Source organism: Engystomops pustulosus, chromosome 6, assembly GCF_040894005.1.
Source record: "Engystomops pustulosus chromosome 6, aEngPut4.maternal, whole genome shotgun sequence".
In the NCBI taxonomy this organism is placed as follows: Eukaryota; Metazoa; Chordata; class Amphibia; order Anura; family Leptodactylidae; genus Engystomops; species Engystomops pustulosus.
The window spans coordinates 48024837-48043264 of record NC_092416.1 but is presented as its reverse complement, the minus strand read 5'-3'; the positions used below and the strand labels follow the sequence as shown (position 1 = coordinate 48043264).

The 18428-nt window shown below is 41.8% G+C and overlaps 1 protein-coding gene across 3 annotated transcripts in view; it reads right to left on the bottom strand.

The window, feature by feature from the left end:
• MORN1 (MORN repeat containing 1) overlaps positions 1-18428 on the bottom strand; it is a 249449-nt gene that overhangs the window by 69478 nt on the left and 161543 nt on the right. Inside the window, exon 13 of one of the 3 annotated variants that reach the window (XM_072155972.1) lies at positions 1155-1242. The exons of the other annotated variants lie outside the window; for them this stretch is intronic. Coding sequence (XP_072012073.1) covers positions 1206-1242 — 37 coding nt within the window. The 3' untranslated portion in view covers positions 1155-1205. Of the gene's footprint in view, positions 1-1154; positions 1243-18428 lie in introns of those variants that run through there. 3 annotated transcript variants of the gene reach the window in all.

Below are 18428 nucleotides of genomic sequence, written 5' to 3'. Positions count from 1 at the left end.
AGTGGAAAGATGTCCATGCAAGAATTCCTCTCTATATTCACTAGACGCTGTTGTTCTTGGGAATCTCAAGTCATTCAATTTAAGTTACATAGACTGTAAGATGAAGGCACCTCATTCCCAATGAAGTGTTCATCTTAGAGGCAGTACCACAAATATAGAGGAAGATCATGGCCGTTTCATACATGCGTAGGGCATAATGCCCATAACTTGGATATATTTTGAACTCCCACTTAAACATGGCATTAAAGGGAGGGCATTCACTTTAAAGATTAAGTTGAGCATTGACATGCCTAGTCTAATGTATTGTGCATTATTCTCCTCTAACATACATTCGCATATAGGCTAGTCCTTTCTTATAGTTAACAATACATTTTAGCTAACATCACTCATCTGTACGACTTCCGTGAAATGTAACATCCAACTATTTACAGCAGACAAGTTGGCGTCAGATGATAAAGTGTAGTTCCGACACATCAAATTAAAGAAAATCACACCAGTCCTTTTTTTCCTGTTTTATTTAATGGCTACTAATGACAGCATAATTCTTCATGGTTTCTATTCCTGAAAATGTAATTCTAATGCGGGAAGGAGCCTTTTTCTATGGTGTCTTTTCAGCTCCTGAAGCTGGCATACGGCTATTTATAAATTGCAATTTCTATCCTGTCCAGAAACATAAGATATTGTTTACTGTGGCAATTAACATTTCTAAAAGTAAGCAAATTGGCGTTACAGAGATGAATTGCCTGGAGCGCTCAGCGAAATTATCTCTGCAATATGTCGACTGTGTGCGGGAATGAACAACATACAAAGAGAAGGTTCCCTGTAATCGAGGCAGAGAAGAGTACACTCCTTCACCCCTCGTATGAGTTCCAGTATGGATGTGATGTTACACTAGAGCTGTCATCATTGTAGCCAAGCCTCATCTACTGCACCTGTATGGAGGCACACCGAGCCTGTGAGGATCGGTACTAGCGTAATAGTCTACCTGCTGCAATATAGCGTCTCGGAATAATATCATATGAGGTTTTACTACAAATAACAGAATTAAGAATAAGTGGCTGATCAATGGGAACCCAATCAGAACAGGAGTCCACCGGAGCCCTAGGTGAGTAGACCAGAGGTGGGTATGTGTGCTCTACTTACTTCTATGGGACTGCTGGAGTTGGCCATTCGATAGAAATGAAAGAAGTTGTGATCAGCTTTATTCACACAGGGGCTCCAAAGGCCCCCAGTCTTGTAATCCTGTCAATAGTCAATTAAATTAATTTAGAATACAGATAAGGGGGATATGTATCAGGACTTCTGCAACGTGTCAGTGGCATAGAAGCCCTATAATAATCGCATATGCTAGCTTGTATCGTAAAGGGCTGACAGGATGAGGGCATATGTGAAAAGTCACCGGCTCTGTTTATTTCTACGCCTACTGATCCGGCTGCGGTGGGTACTGGCAAGGTAGCGGCGGCATATGATAAATAACCCCCAAGGAGTCTATCCGTTTTTTAATAAACTTTTTACAACGTTTGTTTTTCATGCAAAACTAAAATAGCCTAGTGATAAGCTGCTATAAGCATGAGGTTTCCGTCATAAGCAAAAGGGGAAATGAAGTTTAAATATCCACCTAAGATGTGCAGTGGTGCTCACACCTTTATATTCTACATGGAAATAACAGAAATTATTATTATTAGAATGACCTAAAAGCCCCCTAAAAGTTTTTGCTTTTAATATAAAACACTTTACATGGTTAAAATTGTTTAGCAATATTATAGTGTTTTTGGCATTTACATGACACCAACATACTCCACAGAGTTGTACATTAACAAGTACATAATATAAAACAATACCAACAACTGACGGATGGTTCTCTGCCTTGATCTATGATCTGCGATGGAAGTCTTTTGATGGGTAAGAAAGTAATTTTTACACCCATACCCACTGGTGAACGTGGCTGCTGGCACACACTACATTCAGGATCATCATTTCCACAGATATCTGCCTTCGGTTGGTGTCTGTCAAGATGAATTATGTCATGAACTGGCGTCAAAAGATGGCGGAAAATGGTCTAAATTTGCTTTTTTTCAGCGGTCTTAAATCTTTAGTGTATAGACAGCTAGAACCAGGCTGTCAGGAAGAGCGGTGCCGAATGCTAAAGTTCACCTCTTCAGTAGAAAAATATTGGTAGAAATTCTAAAAGGATAATTTACAAAATATATATAAAACTACGATCATTATGCTTCTTCATTATTCTGCTCTTATTAGGAATTTTTTATTATTCTGTTTTTATTAGGAATGAGGGTAATTGGGGATAAAAAATGGAGACCATAATGCAGCACTACAAAAAGTTGTAATAAAGTTTGAAAGGGTTTATCCACTAACTGGTAAACCTACAAGTTGCTAAGGGAGATGTACAGTAGAAAAACATTCTGTTTCAGCTAGACCACAAGTCTTTAGGCTCCCATGACCACTGAGGCAGCATACTCCTCATTACGGAGTTAATAGTTCTAATACAAAGAGACACCTGGCCCCTCTTGTACAAAAAAATCTGCCACAACAACCTCCTATGGCAGTGAGTACAGTCTCACTGCTCTTACAGAAAAGAATCCGGTGGTAGAACTGCCTTTTCTCTAGGCACAGGCCTAGGTATAAAAAGATCTTTGGAAAGTTCCCTGTACTGCCCATTCAGGTACAGTGCAATACAGTCTCCCCTTTGCCCTCTTTTTTTTAAAATGAATAAGCCAGAGTTTTGTAATCTGTCATTATATTCTAGTCTGCCCATTCCCTTCACAAGATCTTAAAAAAAAACATCTGTTCAAAAGCAGGAGAATCACCATAGTTTCAGATGGTATAATTTTTTGACTAGTTTTGTAAAGAAGCCATATATATTGGACTAAATTTATGTATACTGTGGGAGACAGACAAAGATTAGAGGTGAATGTTAACCAAAATCTGGTAGCCAGGCTTAGATATTGGATCAAATTTGGCCAAACTCTGGGGGCCGACAATGGACATTAGAAAAACCTTGGTCAAACACTGGGGACTGGAACCAGATATAAAGATATTATATCAACATTGACTACACTATGAGGGCCAGCCATTGTTTTTAGATTAATGTTGGCCAAACTTTGGGGGCTGGCAATAGAGAGTGAGATTAACATTGGCCATACTCTGGGGTCCAACCATAGATATTAGATCAATGTTGGCCAAGCTGTGGGGACCAGCTAACAATTTGATTTTAACACTGACTAAACTCTGGGGGCCAGCCAAACTGTTGGTCAAACTGTGAGAGCCAGTCATTGATATTAAAATTGACCAAACTCTGGAGGCCTTGCATAGACATTAGATGAACCCTGGACTAACTCTGGGGGCCGGCCATTGATATTTGATGAACATTGGTGAAATCTTGGGCCTGCTGACTGATCTGATGTGTCTGAAGCCACTCATTTGTTTTTTTGTGTGTGCCCTAATTACATCAAATAATAGAAGGGTTGGGCATGTTGGGTTTAACATGACTAACCTATTTGATCGAGAGGACATCCGACCATCAAAGATCCCTGGCAGCATCTTTATACCATCTCACAGCACACTATATCCATCTGTTTCCAGGGTTTATATCTGCTCATAATGCATCCCATGCTAGGGGGCCCCACACAGAGATGGACCAAGGTTCTCCCTGTTCCTCTAACCACAACTGAGATGGACCTAAGGGGGCTTAAATCTTATCAGTGCTTTGGGTCGCCTAAATGCTAAATCTGCCCTTGCATGTACAAACCTAAGTTTTGCTATCACAGCTGAGGATCTTTGTAAGAGGAGAGCTCCATAAGACCAGATGTAAGAGCAGGCAGCTTCTCATTTATATTATTGTTTAATTCTCAAGACCAAAGTACCAGCGCTATAATTATCAGCTGAAGACCACAGCAAACATGGAAAAATAAAAACTACCACAGCCGTTTGGAGAGCAATTGATGGCTCTGCTGGAAGAGTGTTGTTATATTTTGCCCAGGGAGAAAAAGAAAAAGGAATAAAAAAAAATAAAAAAAAACAAGCAGAAAAATCCCCAGCTGAATCTAATTTCATGTAAAACAATATTTCTTTAACAAAAACTATTGGATTCGGATAGGGACATCTTGAGTGGTAAATAGGCCAATTTTTCATCCGCATGCGAGCCGTTCCCTATGATCTCGCCTTGTTAATCAAGCATGTTGTACATAAAATGTCTGCGGCCGTGCCAAGGGATAGGAGGCTCCGCTGTATAAATTCTCACATGCCGCTGGAAATACAAAGCTTTCAGACAAGCAGGCTGCAATTTTAGCATCACTAATAGGCCATTTATATGTGTGCATTACAATGTAGGACCGCATGAACACAAGGCTGAGGAATAACATTCTCTACCCCCCTAAAAGGCGGATTTTTGCCCTTTAACGAATTTCCATCAGAAATGTTTATTTTAGGAGAAAGATGTATTCCGATACTGTGTGAATGGTATTTATACAAAAGATCGAGAAACACCACTATACAGCTTCATACAAATCATGAACATACAAAATATCCTAATAATAAGAGGATTTCTATGCCCTGTACAATAACACAGCAGTCATTGTTGTGGTGCTGGGCTGGAAGAAAAGCAAAACCCTCCGCTGGTAAGCGCTGTGTTACTGCTCCTTGTGCTGAAATATTGTACGTGGAGTAGTGAGATCTAAACTTATATATGTGTATCGTGTGGATGAACGTATAAACTATATAGATCAGAGGTCAGAGAGGATGGTTCCATTTACACGATACAGACATTCGGCTGTAGAGGTGGCGAGAAGAGCGCTGCTCACCCCTCCTGTCTCCATAGGGATGCGTGTAGCGCTGTACATATGGGAAAAGATAGAGCATACTGATCAACACTTGGGGTGACCAATATAGAGAGAATGGAGACGTCTGCTTCCTTCTCCATTCTTTACGCACTGGCTGTGAACACCAGATGATCGGTAGTTTTGTATAGTCACTAGTGATATTGATGACTTGAATTGCCAGAACTATTACTAAAAATCTGGGGCAATCCTGGCAAACTCAGGACTATTGGCAAGTAAGTACACTGTATCTATGCTGGTAAGAATACTGTATCTCCAGAAAGAGCCGGCTCTTTCAGGAGAACAAGATGATTCTGCTCTTCTCTAAGATTTGCCTGGCTCACTTAGTTCTGCCCGAATAGGATAACCTGTCCCTATCATATGAGCATATCCCCTTTTAAAGTGAAATTTTGGGTTAAGAATGGTTAGCTGGCTTCCTGAAAACATCTTCCTATGTAGTTACATAGGGAGCTGTTCAGGAGCCAGAAGAGCCGGCTCTTTATAATTAGCTGAGCATAGTGATCCAGCTCACTATAAAGATCCGGACTGCCAATCACTATAGCAGAGCAGTCTGATACAGGGGATGGAGAATATATACTTGTGTGTGCGCTATGTCTCCTCCGTTCTCTGTGCTCTCCATCCCCCAATGTCCTGGAACAGTGGGAAGTGATAGCATCTGCTGAGCACCCTGGTAGACAAAGCCACTTTAGCAGGTTGTGTGTATAATAGTCATAAGATGCATCTGACAGCCATATCTGATCCTGAATGACAGTCCAGGATTTCGGCTCTGTCCCGCTGTCCTGGGTAGTGCAAGCTTGTTCCCAGGACATCAACTTTAGAGTTGTTGCAGTGATAATGCAGAGATCTGTCAACCCCTCGCACTATTACTTTGCCTCAGCTGCTGCTGTGTGCTGGGAGATGGCAGGCGGCATGGATAACTGTGTTTTTTATTATTTTTTATTTGTTTTACTAAGCAGCAACAAGGAAAGAAGGAGGTGAAGTGGCACTATATCAGGGGGGGCTGCTAGGGGGGCATAATAAGAGCTAGAGTTGTTGGCAGGCACAATAAGAGGGGGCACTAGGAGAAAGCTTTAATACGAATGTGGGCTGGGGTGCACAATATCAGGGGGATTACAAAAAGAGTGGGAGCTACTGGGAAGGGCACAATATGAAGGGCTTTAATATGAGAGATTGCTGAGGGGGGCAATATCAGTGAAGCAACAATGTGAGGGGGATATTGAGGGCACTAATGGCAGGAATTATACTGTGTTGGGGTGGAGTAAGGGGCAGAGCAGAAGGTGTGGCTTAGGGTAATAAATATTTTTCCAAAGTTCTGTCTTTTGTCTTGGCCAAATAACTTCGGAGTTACGCTTTAAGTAAAGTGAGATGTTAGCTATTGGCCCCTCATAAAAGGTCTGGGTGCTATTGACAGTTTCAGTAGGGGATAGATATTTCTGCATAATTAATGGGACTCTGGTCTAGAAACTGGGGTGTGCACCTGAGGATTTGCCTTTTTAGGTGGATAGGATAAATGAGATAGAATGCTGAACCCTGCCAATAAGTCGGAATTCTATAACAGATCGTTCGTTTTCTAAACTGAACGAACCCTTTAAATTATTTGTAAAGGTTTTGCCTGTTTTCTTTGCATTCTTCTTTCAAGAAGTGAGTTTTGATGTGATAGTCAGTGGTATCTATTAGTATGGAATGGAAATAGCCAGCATATGATTGTAATGCAAAAATGGGGGAGAAAGAATCCCACACACATGAGCGAGCTCTCAGAAGTTGCCTATCTGTGTGTATTTAAAGAAAGGAAATGGAGATGTGGCCGCCAGTAGCTGAAGAGGATGCATACATTTTAGATGAGGATCTCCGGAGTGTTTACAAGACTGTCATCTGGAGGAGTCCATAATATGATGGAATCGTGCACACAGTATAAGAGCAATTATCAGCCACGAATGACAGGCCGTCCTGCAAAGTGAGCACCCCATCCCCCTCATCTATCATGTCCCCCTAATCCCCATGATGATGAGGGGTACCCACAGTCTGACATTGCGGGTGACAATATCCAGGTGGCATCAGTAATTGTCACCATTTTATACGTTATAGAGTCCCCGATGTACTCATATTCTTAATAAGATGTGGAGGGACCCAGATATAGAAACTTCAGAGAGCAGCTTCTCAGTCTCTGCGAGTCACATATAACATGAAATGACAGGTATGGAGTATACGGCTTTCCAGGAAGAGGATGCAGCGCAACCAGTTCAGTAGGCTAGGGCCTGCCGTAATAGATACCATTCATTTATAGAATGTTTTGCCTTAACTTCATTTTCTCTTTAAATCAAGCAAATAAAATATCATAAAATCCTGCCGAAACCCTTGACAGGCGGCAAATCACAACCACTAGATGGAAAGACAAAGTGTGAGATCTATCATTATCCCTATGTAGCTTCTTGGCGTAAAATTGATGCAAATTTTTGCGCAAACATTGTTTTTTAGAATTTTCAAACGAACGCAAATTTAATTGCAAAACTAGACCACACAGGAGGTGGTGTATGTGTGTCCATTGCTACAACAGGTGGAAGTTTTTGCTCAATTTTATGTTTGAGGTATCTGAGAATTTCCTGTACAAAAACATCACAAAATGGCAGAAATTGGGCATGTAAGGCATGTAACACTGAACATACACCGGACTATAAATCCCACTGGTGGAAATCTGCCAGTCTAACACATAGACAACTGCTCAAAATCCTGTCTAATGATAAATCTCCCCCATATAGCATATCACCATGTTACAGAATATCACACAATTATATCATCATGACAAGATTCACATGGCTGACCATGTGGTAGAGAGGTAAGAAAGGACATTTATATATTAGATACATCTTAATGCAAGTAGTCCACATACAATGCTGATTTTCCAACCTACAGTAAGTAGTCTTCCTAAGGTATAGACTTTATGGGGGACATTTATCAGTGCTTCTACGCAAGTTTTCTAGCATAAAAACACTGAAATTAAAATAATTGCAATTTATTGCGCACTGCACAAATCTGCGATTTTTCTAAGTATACGCCACCTCCGCACCTTGTGGGTGTGGCCTGCAGTGGAGTGAGGCTTCACTTGGTTTTCCTGGCATAGTTCTGCCCAGCCACACACCCGCCTGACATATGCATCAAGAGGTCTATCAAGAGGGGGTGGCCTTTATCGTGCACCGGTGTATGATAAATTCCCCCCCCCCATGTATATATGTATATTATACTGTATTGCCAGCCTAGTTTAATTATCGCTAGTAATAGTAATTCCTTTCCAACCTCTCTAACAGGAGTCTAAAACTTTCTGACTCATCCTCATGCAAATATAGCATTCTGAATACTGCCACTACATTATAAAACTATATTTCACATTACCTGGCTCCCTGTCAGCAGTATGTTGTGAGTCCCTGGGGGGAAGAGAGCTGCAGCGACCTGAGTGTCTGTGTCTCAGTCTCCTCATGCATTCTTTCTCTCCTCGTCCAGCTCCCTGCACCCCCTGCCCTCCTGTCATGTGTATTGAGCATGCAGAGGGATAGTGTGGAGGAGAGGAAGAATGCATGCTCTTCCCTAGGAGGAAGAAATCTGTCTTAAAAGTAACACCTACTTTGTAAGGCAATGTCCAACCCCTAATAGGATACTTCCATAGTTAAACAGGATAGATGATAACTGGGGATCAGACAAGTCAGGTATTACAAACCACAGACCTTCATCCATACCCAGAACTCTTTTGGGCTTGTTGCTTCTCATCAGTACAGTTCAGGCTAGGGTTGGGTTTGGCTGTGCCTGCATACAGCTACTCGGGGGATACTTATTCTCTTTGTACATATCAAGCGATCAATGAGGGAGTCTTCAGGCCAATGTCCTGGAACAGTATGTAAAATGGCTTTCCTCCAGAAACCTGAAAATAACCGGATTTTATTCCGCTATCATCCCTCGACAACATAAATGGTTAAATCTGATATTGTAATGCAAATGTAAATAGTGAAATGACAAGATAACCACAGCTTGCTGACTCCAAAGAGTGTAGGGAAGAGAGATCATAAACACTATCTTCAATCAATGAGGAGCGCCCCGGAGAGAGTGCGGCGTGCGCCAGGGCTCACCAGGGGCTCTGCTAAGCTTAAGTGGCTGATAGCAGGCATCGTGTGATTTACATTGCCTATAACTGCTCTAGTTTATCCTGATATCTTTTCAATAACAATTGTTCCGATTTCAGCATAGTAAGCAGTCTGTAGCGTCTACACATGAACAACGCAAGGTTTTCCCATAAATATATGTGACATTGTGCAATTTGCCTATCCTGTAAATATTCAGCGGATCGTGTTGGGCTCTTTGTCTCCAGGGCAGGTTCTCTTTAGATAAAACCATTTTATGGCTATCCCATAATGATGGAGTAGTGAGCGCAACCGCATCTACTAAATATTCCTGCAGACTATTGACTGGGCGGCTGGAGTATAAATCACCGGAGCCGCTGATGGATATGGATGCTCATCTCTTCCTGAAAATCCTGGCACTTTGAGATTTGGGAGCATCTAGAGGGGGTAATTCTTGTGAAGGTCTATTCCACCCGGGAGCATTTATGACATATGTATTAAATAGGTCATAAATAGCAGGGCCCTCACTCCTATTGTACCATGTGACTGATTGTACGCTGTAATGTAATATTTTATTTGTATATGTCTCCAATGATTTGTAAAGCGCTACGGAATATGATGGTGCTATATGAATAAAGATTATTATTATAAATAGCCTATAGCTGAGGGTCCCATCTATTGTTGACCTTTAATCTTTTCATGGCCCTGAAGGAAGTATTCGCACAGTGGATTTCCTAAGAATTTCCTTAGCTAACGAAAACTTTTTTCCGTGAACCGCATCTACTTCTAAATGTCAAAAAGCCAGACAGTAGATTTCGACCTACTATTTGACAACTACCATCCACTGAACTATACCAAAGGATGAAGACGTGGCTTCACTTGAGGAGCTTTATTCAACAATTGTGATTTATATACTGAAAGGATGTAGGTGACAGTGGAGCCCCAATTTTGATTCAGGTACAGGTCCCAAAAATGGAACCCGCAGCGATAGCATACCATGCCATATGCAGTATGCCCCAGATCGGAGTACCTCTTAAAGGACACCTGTCATCAGGTTTTTGTCACTAGTCCTGTCACCACTACCTGTTGGAGCAGCTCACAAGGATCCCATCCCAGCCTTTATCTAGTCAATTCATACATTAATCATTCTATTATTATGTAAATGAGGCTGGTCACATGGTCAGAGGCAGTGATGTTAGCCCTGTTACCCTTCCTCTCTCCTCCCCCTATTCATGTCTGTGTGTAATGTATAGTAAAGCATTGCTAGTGTCCGTGCTTTATATGCTGACAGGCATTCTCCTCCTATACACATGTGTGATACACAGACATCAACTACACAAGTACCTGACATGTTCTGCTATAACATTGCTGCATCCTGGAACTGTTGTATCTCTCCTATACACACACAGGAAGCAGGGAGTGTGGCCGCCAGCACCAGGAAGCACATGGAGGAGCCATTACACCATTATACCTCACATCATTGTACAGGCTGTCAGTCAAGCACTGGAGGGTGTGGCTGTGCCTCCCACTCATGAATAAGCCGGACAGCTTGAATATGCTAATGCTTCATTGGACATTTCACTGGTCATTTGCATACAGCTATAGGACCTAATTGCTTAAGTTTACAGGCAAATTGAGGAACAATGAAGGGATAGAGGAAATGCTCTCTAATGGCAGTTTATGAAAATATATTTAGTTTAGGGGGTTTAATTTGCCTAAAAAAAGACTTTAACTGTATTTTTCCACTTGAATTTTCACAGTGCTCCATACACTAAGTACCCACTGATATACTATAGTAAGCATGTTTTGCTGACTATGTTGTTATGTGCGCATAAAAAATTCAGAAAGAAAAAATATCCCACCATCAGATCTATTTGTTAACATTATATTGGGCCACAATAGTTCAGTAAAAGAAAACTCATTTTGAAGGTTACCACTGTCTCTTTCCTAGGAGATGATGGATGGAGGGGCCAAGGAGACCCAAGCCAACAATGACTAAATTTTAACAAAAGTGCTCTGTCATTTATTTCACTAACAAAAGGTAGAGATGTTTTGGCTTAGTTTTTTTAATCCAAAGGTTGGATCCTGACTACAAATAGTCTACTTTGTAGTCAGGTTCAACGGAAGTACCCTTTCATCTTCCCATCCAGCTTTAATAGCTGCTGTAGTTGCTTATTCCTTTGGCAGCTATTCCTACCAACTATTCTTATATACAGATATAAATAAATAATCCCTGTAAGACCCACCATAAGCACATATAATAATAATAACTCCTTTATTTATATAGCACACACAGATTATGCAGCGCTGCACAGAGCTTGCCAGATCAGTCCCTGTCCCCAAATGGGGCTCACAATCTAATCAGCCTACCAGTATGTTTTTGGAGTGTGGGAGGAAACCAGAGGACCCGGAGGAAACCCTCACAAACACGGAGTGAACATACAAACTCTTTGCAAATGTTGACCTTGGGACATGAACCCAGGAGGGGCGTGTAAGACAACAAGACATCAAGTGGTGGCTCCAAAGGACGTCGAGAAAAATGAATTGTGTTCATCCAATTTGACTTTCCAATGGAGAGTCTCGAGTCCCCTGTTCACATTAGCAAATCTACCAGCCCTACTTCTACTTCTTTACAGTCCAAGCACACGGCCCATTCTCTCCAGAGGAACGATTACATCCTAGAGTGATGAGCGGGGCTGGAAGAAGTGTCTGCCTGAGTTTAGGGGAGAATGATCTCACGCAGCTGGAGGGAGATGTATAGTGTCTAGTCCAGTCATAATGCAGCTGCAGTGATGAGCACAGAGCAGAAGAAGGACGTATGTGCGTCATATCTATGGCTTTAAATGGGTTTTGAAGATTTCACTAAGTGAATGCCAATTACTGTAACAGGGAGCTAAGCTGCAGTAACCCAGTTCGGCCACACACTGTAGATGAAGTAGAGATGCCATATCTCTACCAATTTGATATGGATGACCTGTCAGATCTGTCTCTCTTTTCTTGTATATCTTTAAAGGGAATCAGTCATCCATTTTGACCATGATAAACTGCAGACAGTGTTACGTATAGGCCCTGGAAGTCTGTGTAAGCTTTGTGTGCATAGGGTCGTGAAAAGTAAATTTTTTAATCCATTTGTTGTTCCTGCTCTGAATGAGGGTTTCAGCCTGAAGAGCTCTCTACTCCTTGCAATCAACTGTTCCACAGCCCCTCCCCTCTGAATGTCTGCTGTATCCAACCAAAATCCAAGTACAACTCCTATTTTAGCATAGGGGCGGGGCTGTGGAGCAGAACAGTGCAGAGAGCAGAAAGCTCTTCAGGCTGAAAGATCCGCCCAGAGCCTTTGCAAGAGCTGCAGAGCTGTCCAATCACTACTTACAAATACACAAATGGTATGACTACACAGGGCTGCTACCTAACACTGTCTGCAGCTTTGTATACTGCTGACAGATCCCCTTTAAGCTAATACAAACTGAGCTCCTATTTTAATTTATCCTAAAAGTAGAAAGCTCACCACAAAGAAAATCTTAAAAAAGTCTTGCAATGAATAAATGTATGAATAAATGAAATATGACATCTTTGATAACTGATAAATTAGGATTATTCTCTCCTTTCCAAAAAGTAAGACTTCTCATGAGCAACCTGTCAGCACCAGACATGACTTTTGGGCAGTACATATGAAATTCCCCAGGTATATGTAATGAGCGCTGTAAATCTTTCATACTACAGGCAGACGCGTGCGGAAAGCAATGGCTTTATGATCAGCCAATAATCCAGGAAAGATAAGTGACATGGCCGGCACTGCAGGGGATTGCTCTTCTGAGAAGCTAATGAATGAGAACATGCTGCAGGTTAGAAGGATGTCCTGCTCCAGACAGCACACAAGATCAATGCATCAGACAGCTGCAACTGCATTAGGTGACCTAATTGTCTGGAACTCCAGCAGATCCAGCGTCTTCACACAGAGCATCAATTATATATACCGTGTGCTCCCTGGGCCAACATAAAGGCTGCAGCCAAGGTAAACAATGCCACGTCCAATCTATGGCAAGGCTGCCTGCAATCTATAATAAGACCCGAGGAACGGGAAGAAGAAATTCTCCAATATTCTTCAGTCCATGAGGGTGGCTGCAACGTTTGTGGATAATAATAATAATAATAATGAATAATTCCTTTATTTATACAGTGCACACAGATTACGCAACAATGCACAAAGCTTGCTAAATCACTCCCTGTCCCCAATGGGGCTCACAATCTAATCAACCCACCAGTATGTTTCGGAGTGTGGGAGGAAACCCACGCAAACACAGAGAGAGAACATACAAACCCTTTGCAGATGTTGAACCTGGGACTTGAACCCAGGACCCCAGCGCTGTAAGGCTGTAATGCTAACGACTAAGCCACCGTGCTGCCCATTGCATTTACCACCAGACCTGGACTCTAGTAATAGTCAGGCTCCTTTAATGAAGTTCCTTATTGTTTTATCATTACGTCTAATAAGTAGCCACCAGCTTATATTATTGTTACATTTATTAAAAAGAGTCTACCGGCAGGATTGACCATACAAAGCTGCAGACAGTGAAAGGAATTGGCCCTGGGGAATTGTGTGTGTTCTTAGTAATAATAGGACTATAAATGCATTAATATGCAAGGATAGTAGCTGGACTTGGGGTCCCGGGGCAGTGCCTACACTGTTGTGCTGCAAGATTTCTGCACTATGCTGAGCCTCTGTGTAAAACTGTGGCAGGCTTCTGGTTGGACACTACAGTGGAAGAGTTTAGTTAAAGGGGTTGGTAATTTTATTCTACATTTTTCCTAGTGCTTTGGGTAGGCTAACAAACATTTATGACAGGCAACTTCTTCTCCGTCTTCTGTCTTCTCTTTCTTGCTGGACGTCCTTCCCGGCTCTCTCGCTGAAAGAACACAAGATCTTCCTTCCGTCCTGTGCATGCTCCTGCATTGCAGCCCACGCTCTGCTGTAAGTGGTAATAGCTGCGCTCTGCTCTGTGAGCGGAGGCACAGCTGCCACACACTGCGCATGTGCAGAGCTAAACCTGGACAATTCAATTTATATTAATATAATGAGCATATTTATAAAGATTCAATGTAAATGTCGCCACACCTATTAAAAAGGTGTCACAGCAGTTTCAAGACACTCCTCTAGTGTTAAAGTCCAGCTACAATTCTGGAATCCACTACTGTGTGTGTTTATAATAGGAACTCATCACTATGGAGATTGTCAGGAAGTGAAATGTGAGCCTCCAATCTCCCAAATTAGTGACTGATGGTGTCCCAGAGTCAACAAACTGTATCACTTATCCTGCATCATGCTGTTTACATGGAAATTTGCCTATACTAGCCAAGGGGGCGTATTATTATTTTCTCAGGTTGTGAAATCTGAAATTGTGTTCTAGTTAACACTATGGGGCACATTTACTAAGGGTCCGAACCCGGCATTTCCGTCGGGTTTTGCGATTTTTCCTGTTTTGCCCTGAATTGCCCCGGGTTTTTGGCGCACGCGATCGCATTGCGTCGCATCGGCCCCGGCTTGCATGCAACACAAATCGGGGGACAACACGACTGATTCGGACAAACCACGGAATTTAAAAAGCAAATTGTGTCGCAAGATCAGCACTTACATGCACCGTGAAGAAGAAGGTGAACTCCGGCGGACCTCAGCGGGGGAAGTGACACATGCAGGAAATTGGACGCACGATCTTAGTGAAATACAGCAGCTCCGAATCCTCGTCGAACATTCCAGATCGGCAGCGTCAACAGGACGGGTAAGTAAATGTGCCCCAGCATCTAAGTTATTTGGGTTTATAATCTACACTACATTATCTAACTATTATAAAACTTCCTACCCCATGCTGTGGGGATTCATGACATCATCTTTGTATCTTAATGATTTATTTTTCATTTTAATACATAAACTGGATGAGTTTGACATATAACATAATTATCAACCCCTGACTCATGACTCGACCCCTCTGTGAGATCTATTACCTTCGTAACATAGCTTGAGGGGACAAGGAGAAGAGGCTTATGTTGTTACATAGCCAGAGGGAGATGTGACACAAGAATATTTAATCCCATCAGATCCTATAACAATTCAAGCTGCAAGTTCCACATTTTTAAATATGTGACCCGTACATGTAATGTGTCATAGCAGTATACAAATAATGAGGAATCATGGGGGTGCTGTCTGTATACCAGTGAATATGGGGAGGGATAGTGAGATTTGTGTAAGACGTGGTACACTGGGAAGTGATAATTCCACATTACTGTCTATATTTTACACTAATCTGAGGAGTACTTCTTTCCGATTCCTGTATTAAATCTCCTGCTCAATCATGGATTAAACCCAGAATTAGCATGGGTTCAAAGATGTCCATTTTTAACTAATGTTTTCACACAAAAATTCATTCTGTTGAGCTCCTCCTGCTCTATAACATACTGCCTGCATTCAGGACAATATATACAAGCTGTTAATCTCCTCTTGCTCTATAACATGCTCCCTGCATATAGGACACTATTTACAATCAGTTTAGATCCTCCTGCTCTATAACACTCTGCCTGTAGATAGGACACTGTACAATCTTCTCAGAACCTTCTGCTCTATAACATACTGCCTGCAGATAGGACACTATGTACAATCTGCTCAGCTCCTCCTGCACTATAACATGCTACCTGCAGATAGGACACTGTACATTATGCTCAGCTGTTTTCTAATATACAAACATATGACTTTTAGTCTTGTGGAAAGTATTTAAATGGGATTGATGGATTGTACAAATCCTATCCTATCTATTTCACAATTCGAGTAGATTGGTGGTCAGGAAGTGACTAGTTCCCGATTAGGTCATGTGCATATAGAGAATGTGTATATAGGGACATTGTTAGGGTACAGACAAGGGAGACCAAGTGAGTTAAGGGAATGGGTGGATGAGAATACAAGGACAGATCCTCAAACTTGGAATTAGCTTCTTGGCATCATGAAAAAGGTGAAAAAAATCATTAGGGATTCTGTAATCTAAGGGTACGTACACATGGCTGCTATGGGGACTGTGATGTGGTTGTATGATTTGTGACCAGATCACGGCCCCAATAGACTTCTGTGTCTCCTGGTGACTCACACGGCCGCCTATGGAGGGAGGAGAGGTGAAGAGCGATCCCCCCTCCTCCCAGCCCTGTGCTCACCCGGGATCCGGACCAGGACAGCACCTGGCCGTGTGAATAAGCCCTAAATGTGGCAGGTCTATGCGACTCTATATCATGCCAGTTCATTGTACAAGATCATAGAACAAGTTATAGGCCTGGGGTAACTTATTACAGGGATTTTGGAGACTAGTTTTCTAAAGATGGGATTTATTCAGATTTGGAGTGAGAAAAAAGGTTTCCCCTAATTTTGGATTAATGTTTTGTTCACCGCAACATGGGGGTTGTGTCTTCCTCTGTATCAACACTGTCGGGTTATAGATTGGACTATGTAGTTAGGTCAATCTTTATGGGGGTTGGTCACTTTACCTCATGTTTTTGTTATACGGTCCTTGAAGGGCGATTGGTCATGGACAGTTAGGATCACATGAACATTTTAAGGACAAGGGCTGGCAACTGGTGAAGTAAAAGACATTTTTATATCAATAAAGCGACACCGAACTATTAATAGATGTATAATGGTAAATTACCTTATATCCTGCCCTCATACTTACACACACATTACAAAAAAACATGAGGTAAAGTGGCCAACCCCTTTAAGTTGACCCACACAGGAAACAACCTGTTTTTGTACTTGTATGCAGAAATATATTTATAGTATTGCAGCAATGTGATGTATGACACGGAGAGAATATTGGAGAATATACATTATCATACAGTACTACACAATGGCAGCCATTGTATTTCTGTCCACGGTTTTTCATGGCCACCTACAATAATGAGTGTATATATATATATATTTCTGTAATAATATAGTACTATTCTCTCCTGTCTCGCTAAGGTCTCCTAGACAGGATGACACGTTCACAGGATAGTTGTCACGCTGAGCTCCTCAGTACAAGACACAATGGGCGCTGGCCGGCTATTAATCCACAGGCAGATTATAGGATGAATGACTGAAGCAGAGGTCATCATGACATTTCCCAGAGCTTTTGAGTCGTAGACCTGAAAGTCTCACTGATAATGGATCCACGGGCAGCGTGATTATTCCGGAGCATAACATTTCATATTGCGTGACTGACACTCGCTGAAGCCCCAAGCAGCTGATATTTTATGATTAGCGCCAAAAATATGAAAAAAGTCATCCGACACTGGGATGGAAATACGGGATATGTTAATCAGAATACTTAGGACTTGGAGGTGTCTATATACGTATGCAGTAAGGCAGAAATTTGTTAAATATACTCACAAAATTCCCATGGATTTCCTGATATTTCTTTTGTATTTCTGCACATTCTGCTGCGTTTAAAGCTAGTTTTCCTTGTCTTTATTAGGCCGTTTTATGTGTCAGTCTTATATCTGTCCTCTGTCATGCCGCTTCTGTTACTAGAAGTCACACCGGGGCTGTTACATCCAACAGGTTCAGGGCTGATGTGAGAGAACTAAAGCTCTATCAGACCCCGTTCCCGTTCCTTCAATAGTTGTAATTAGAAGCCTCTCCTTCCTCAACCCTCTCCAACACACATGCATTCTCAGTCCGGCTGAGCGTGCATGTGCAGTCAGTGGGTTAGACAAAGTAAGACATTGTTATAGCTAATATTTGTTGACAGAGATAATACACACAGTGATGTCACAGTGCAGTGATAATGCACCGAGTGGAGTCACAGTATAGTAATAATGCACAGTGATGTCACAGTACTGTGATGATGCACTGAGTGATGTCACAGTACAGAGATAATACACACATTGATGTAACAGTACAGGGATATTACACACAGTGATGTCACAGTGCAGTGATAATGCACCGAGTGGAGTCATAGTACAGTAATAATGCACAGTGATGTCACAGTACTGTGATGATGCACTGAGTGATGTCACAGTACAGAGATAATACACACATTGATGTAATAATACAGGGATATTACACACAGTGATGTCACAGTGCAGGGATAATGTATACAGTGATATCACAGTACAAGGGTAATACAAACATTGATGTCACACTATAGGGATAATAAACACAGTGATGTCACAGCACCAGGATAATACACACAGTGATGTCACAGCACCAGGATAATACACATGGTGTTGTAACAGTATAGGGAAAATGTACCATACACAGTGATGTAACATTACTAGGATAATACAAACAGTGATGTCACAGTACATAGATATCACAGTACAGGGATAATGTATGCAGTGATGTCACAGTACAGGGATAATACACACAGTGATGTCACAGTACAGGGATAATACACACAGTGATGTCACAGTACAGGGATAATACACACAGTGATGTCACAGTACAGGGATAATA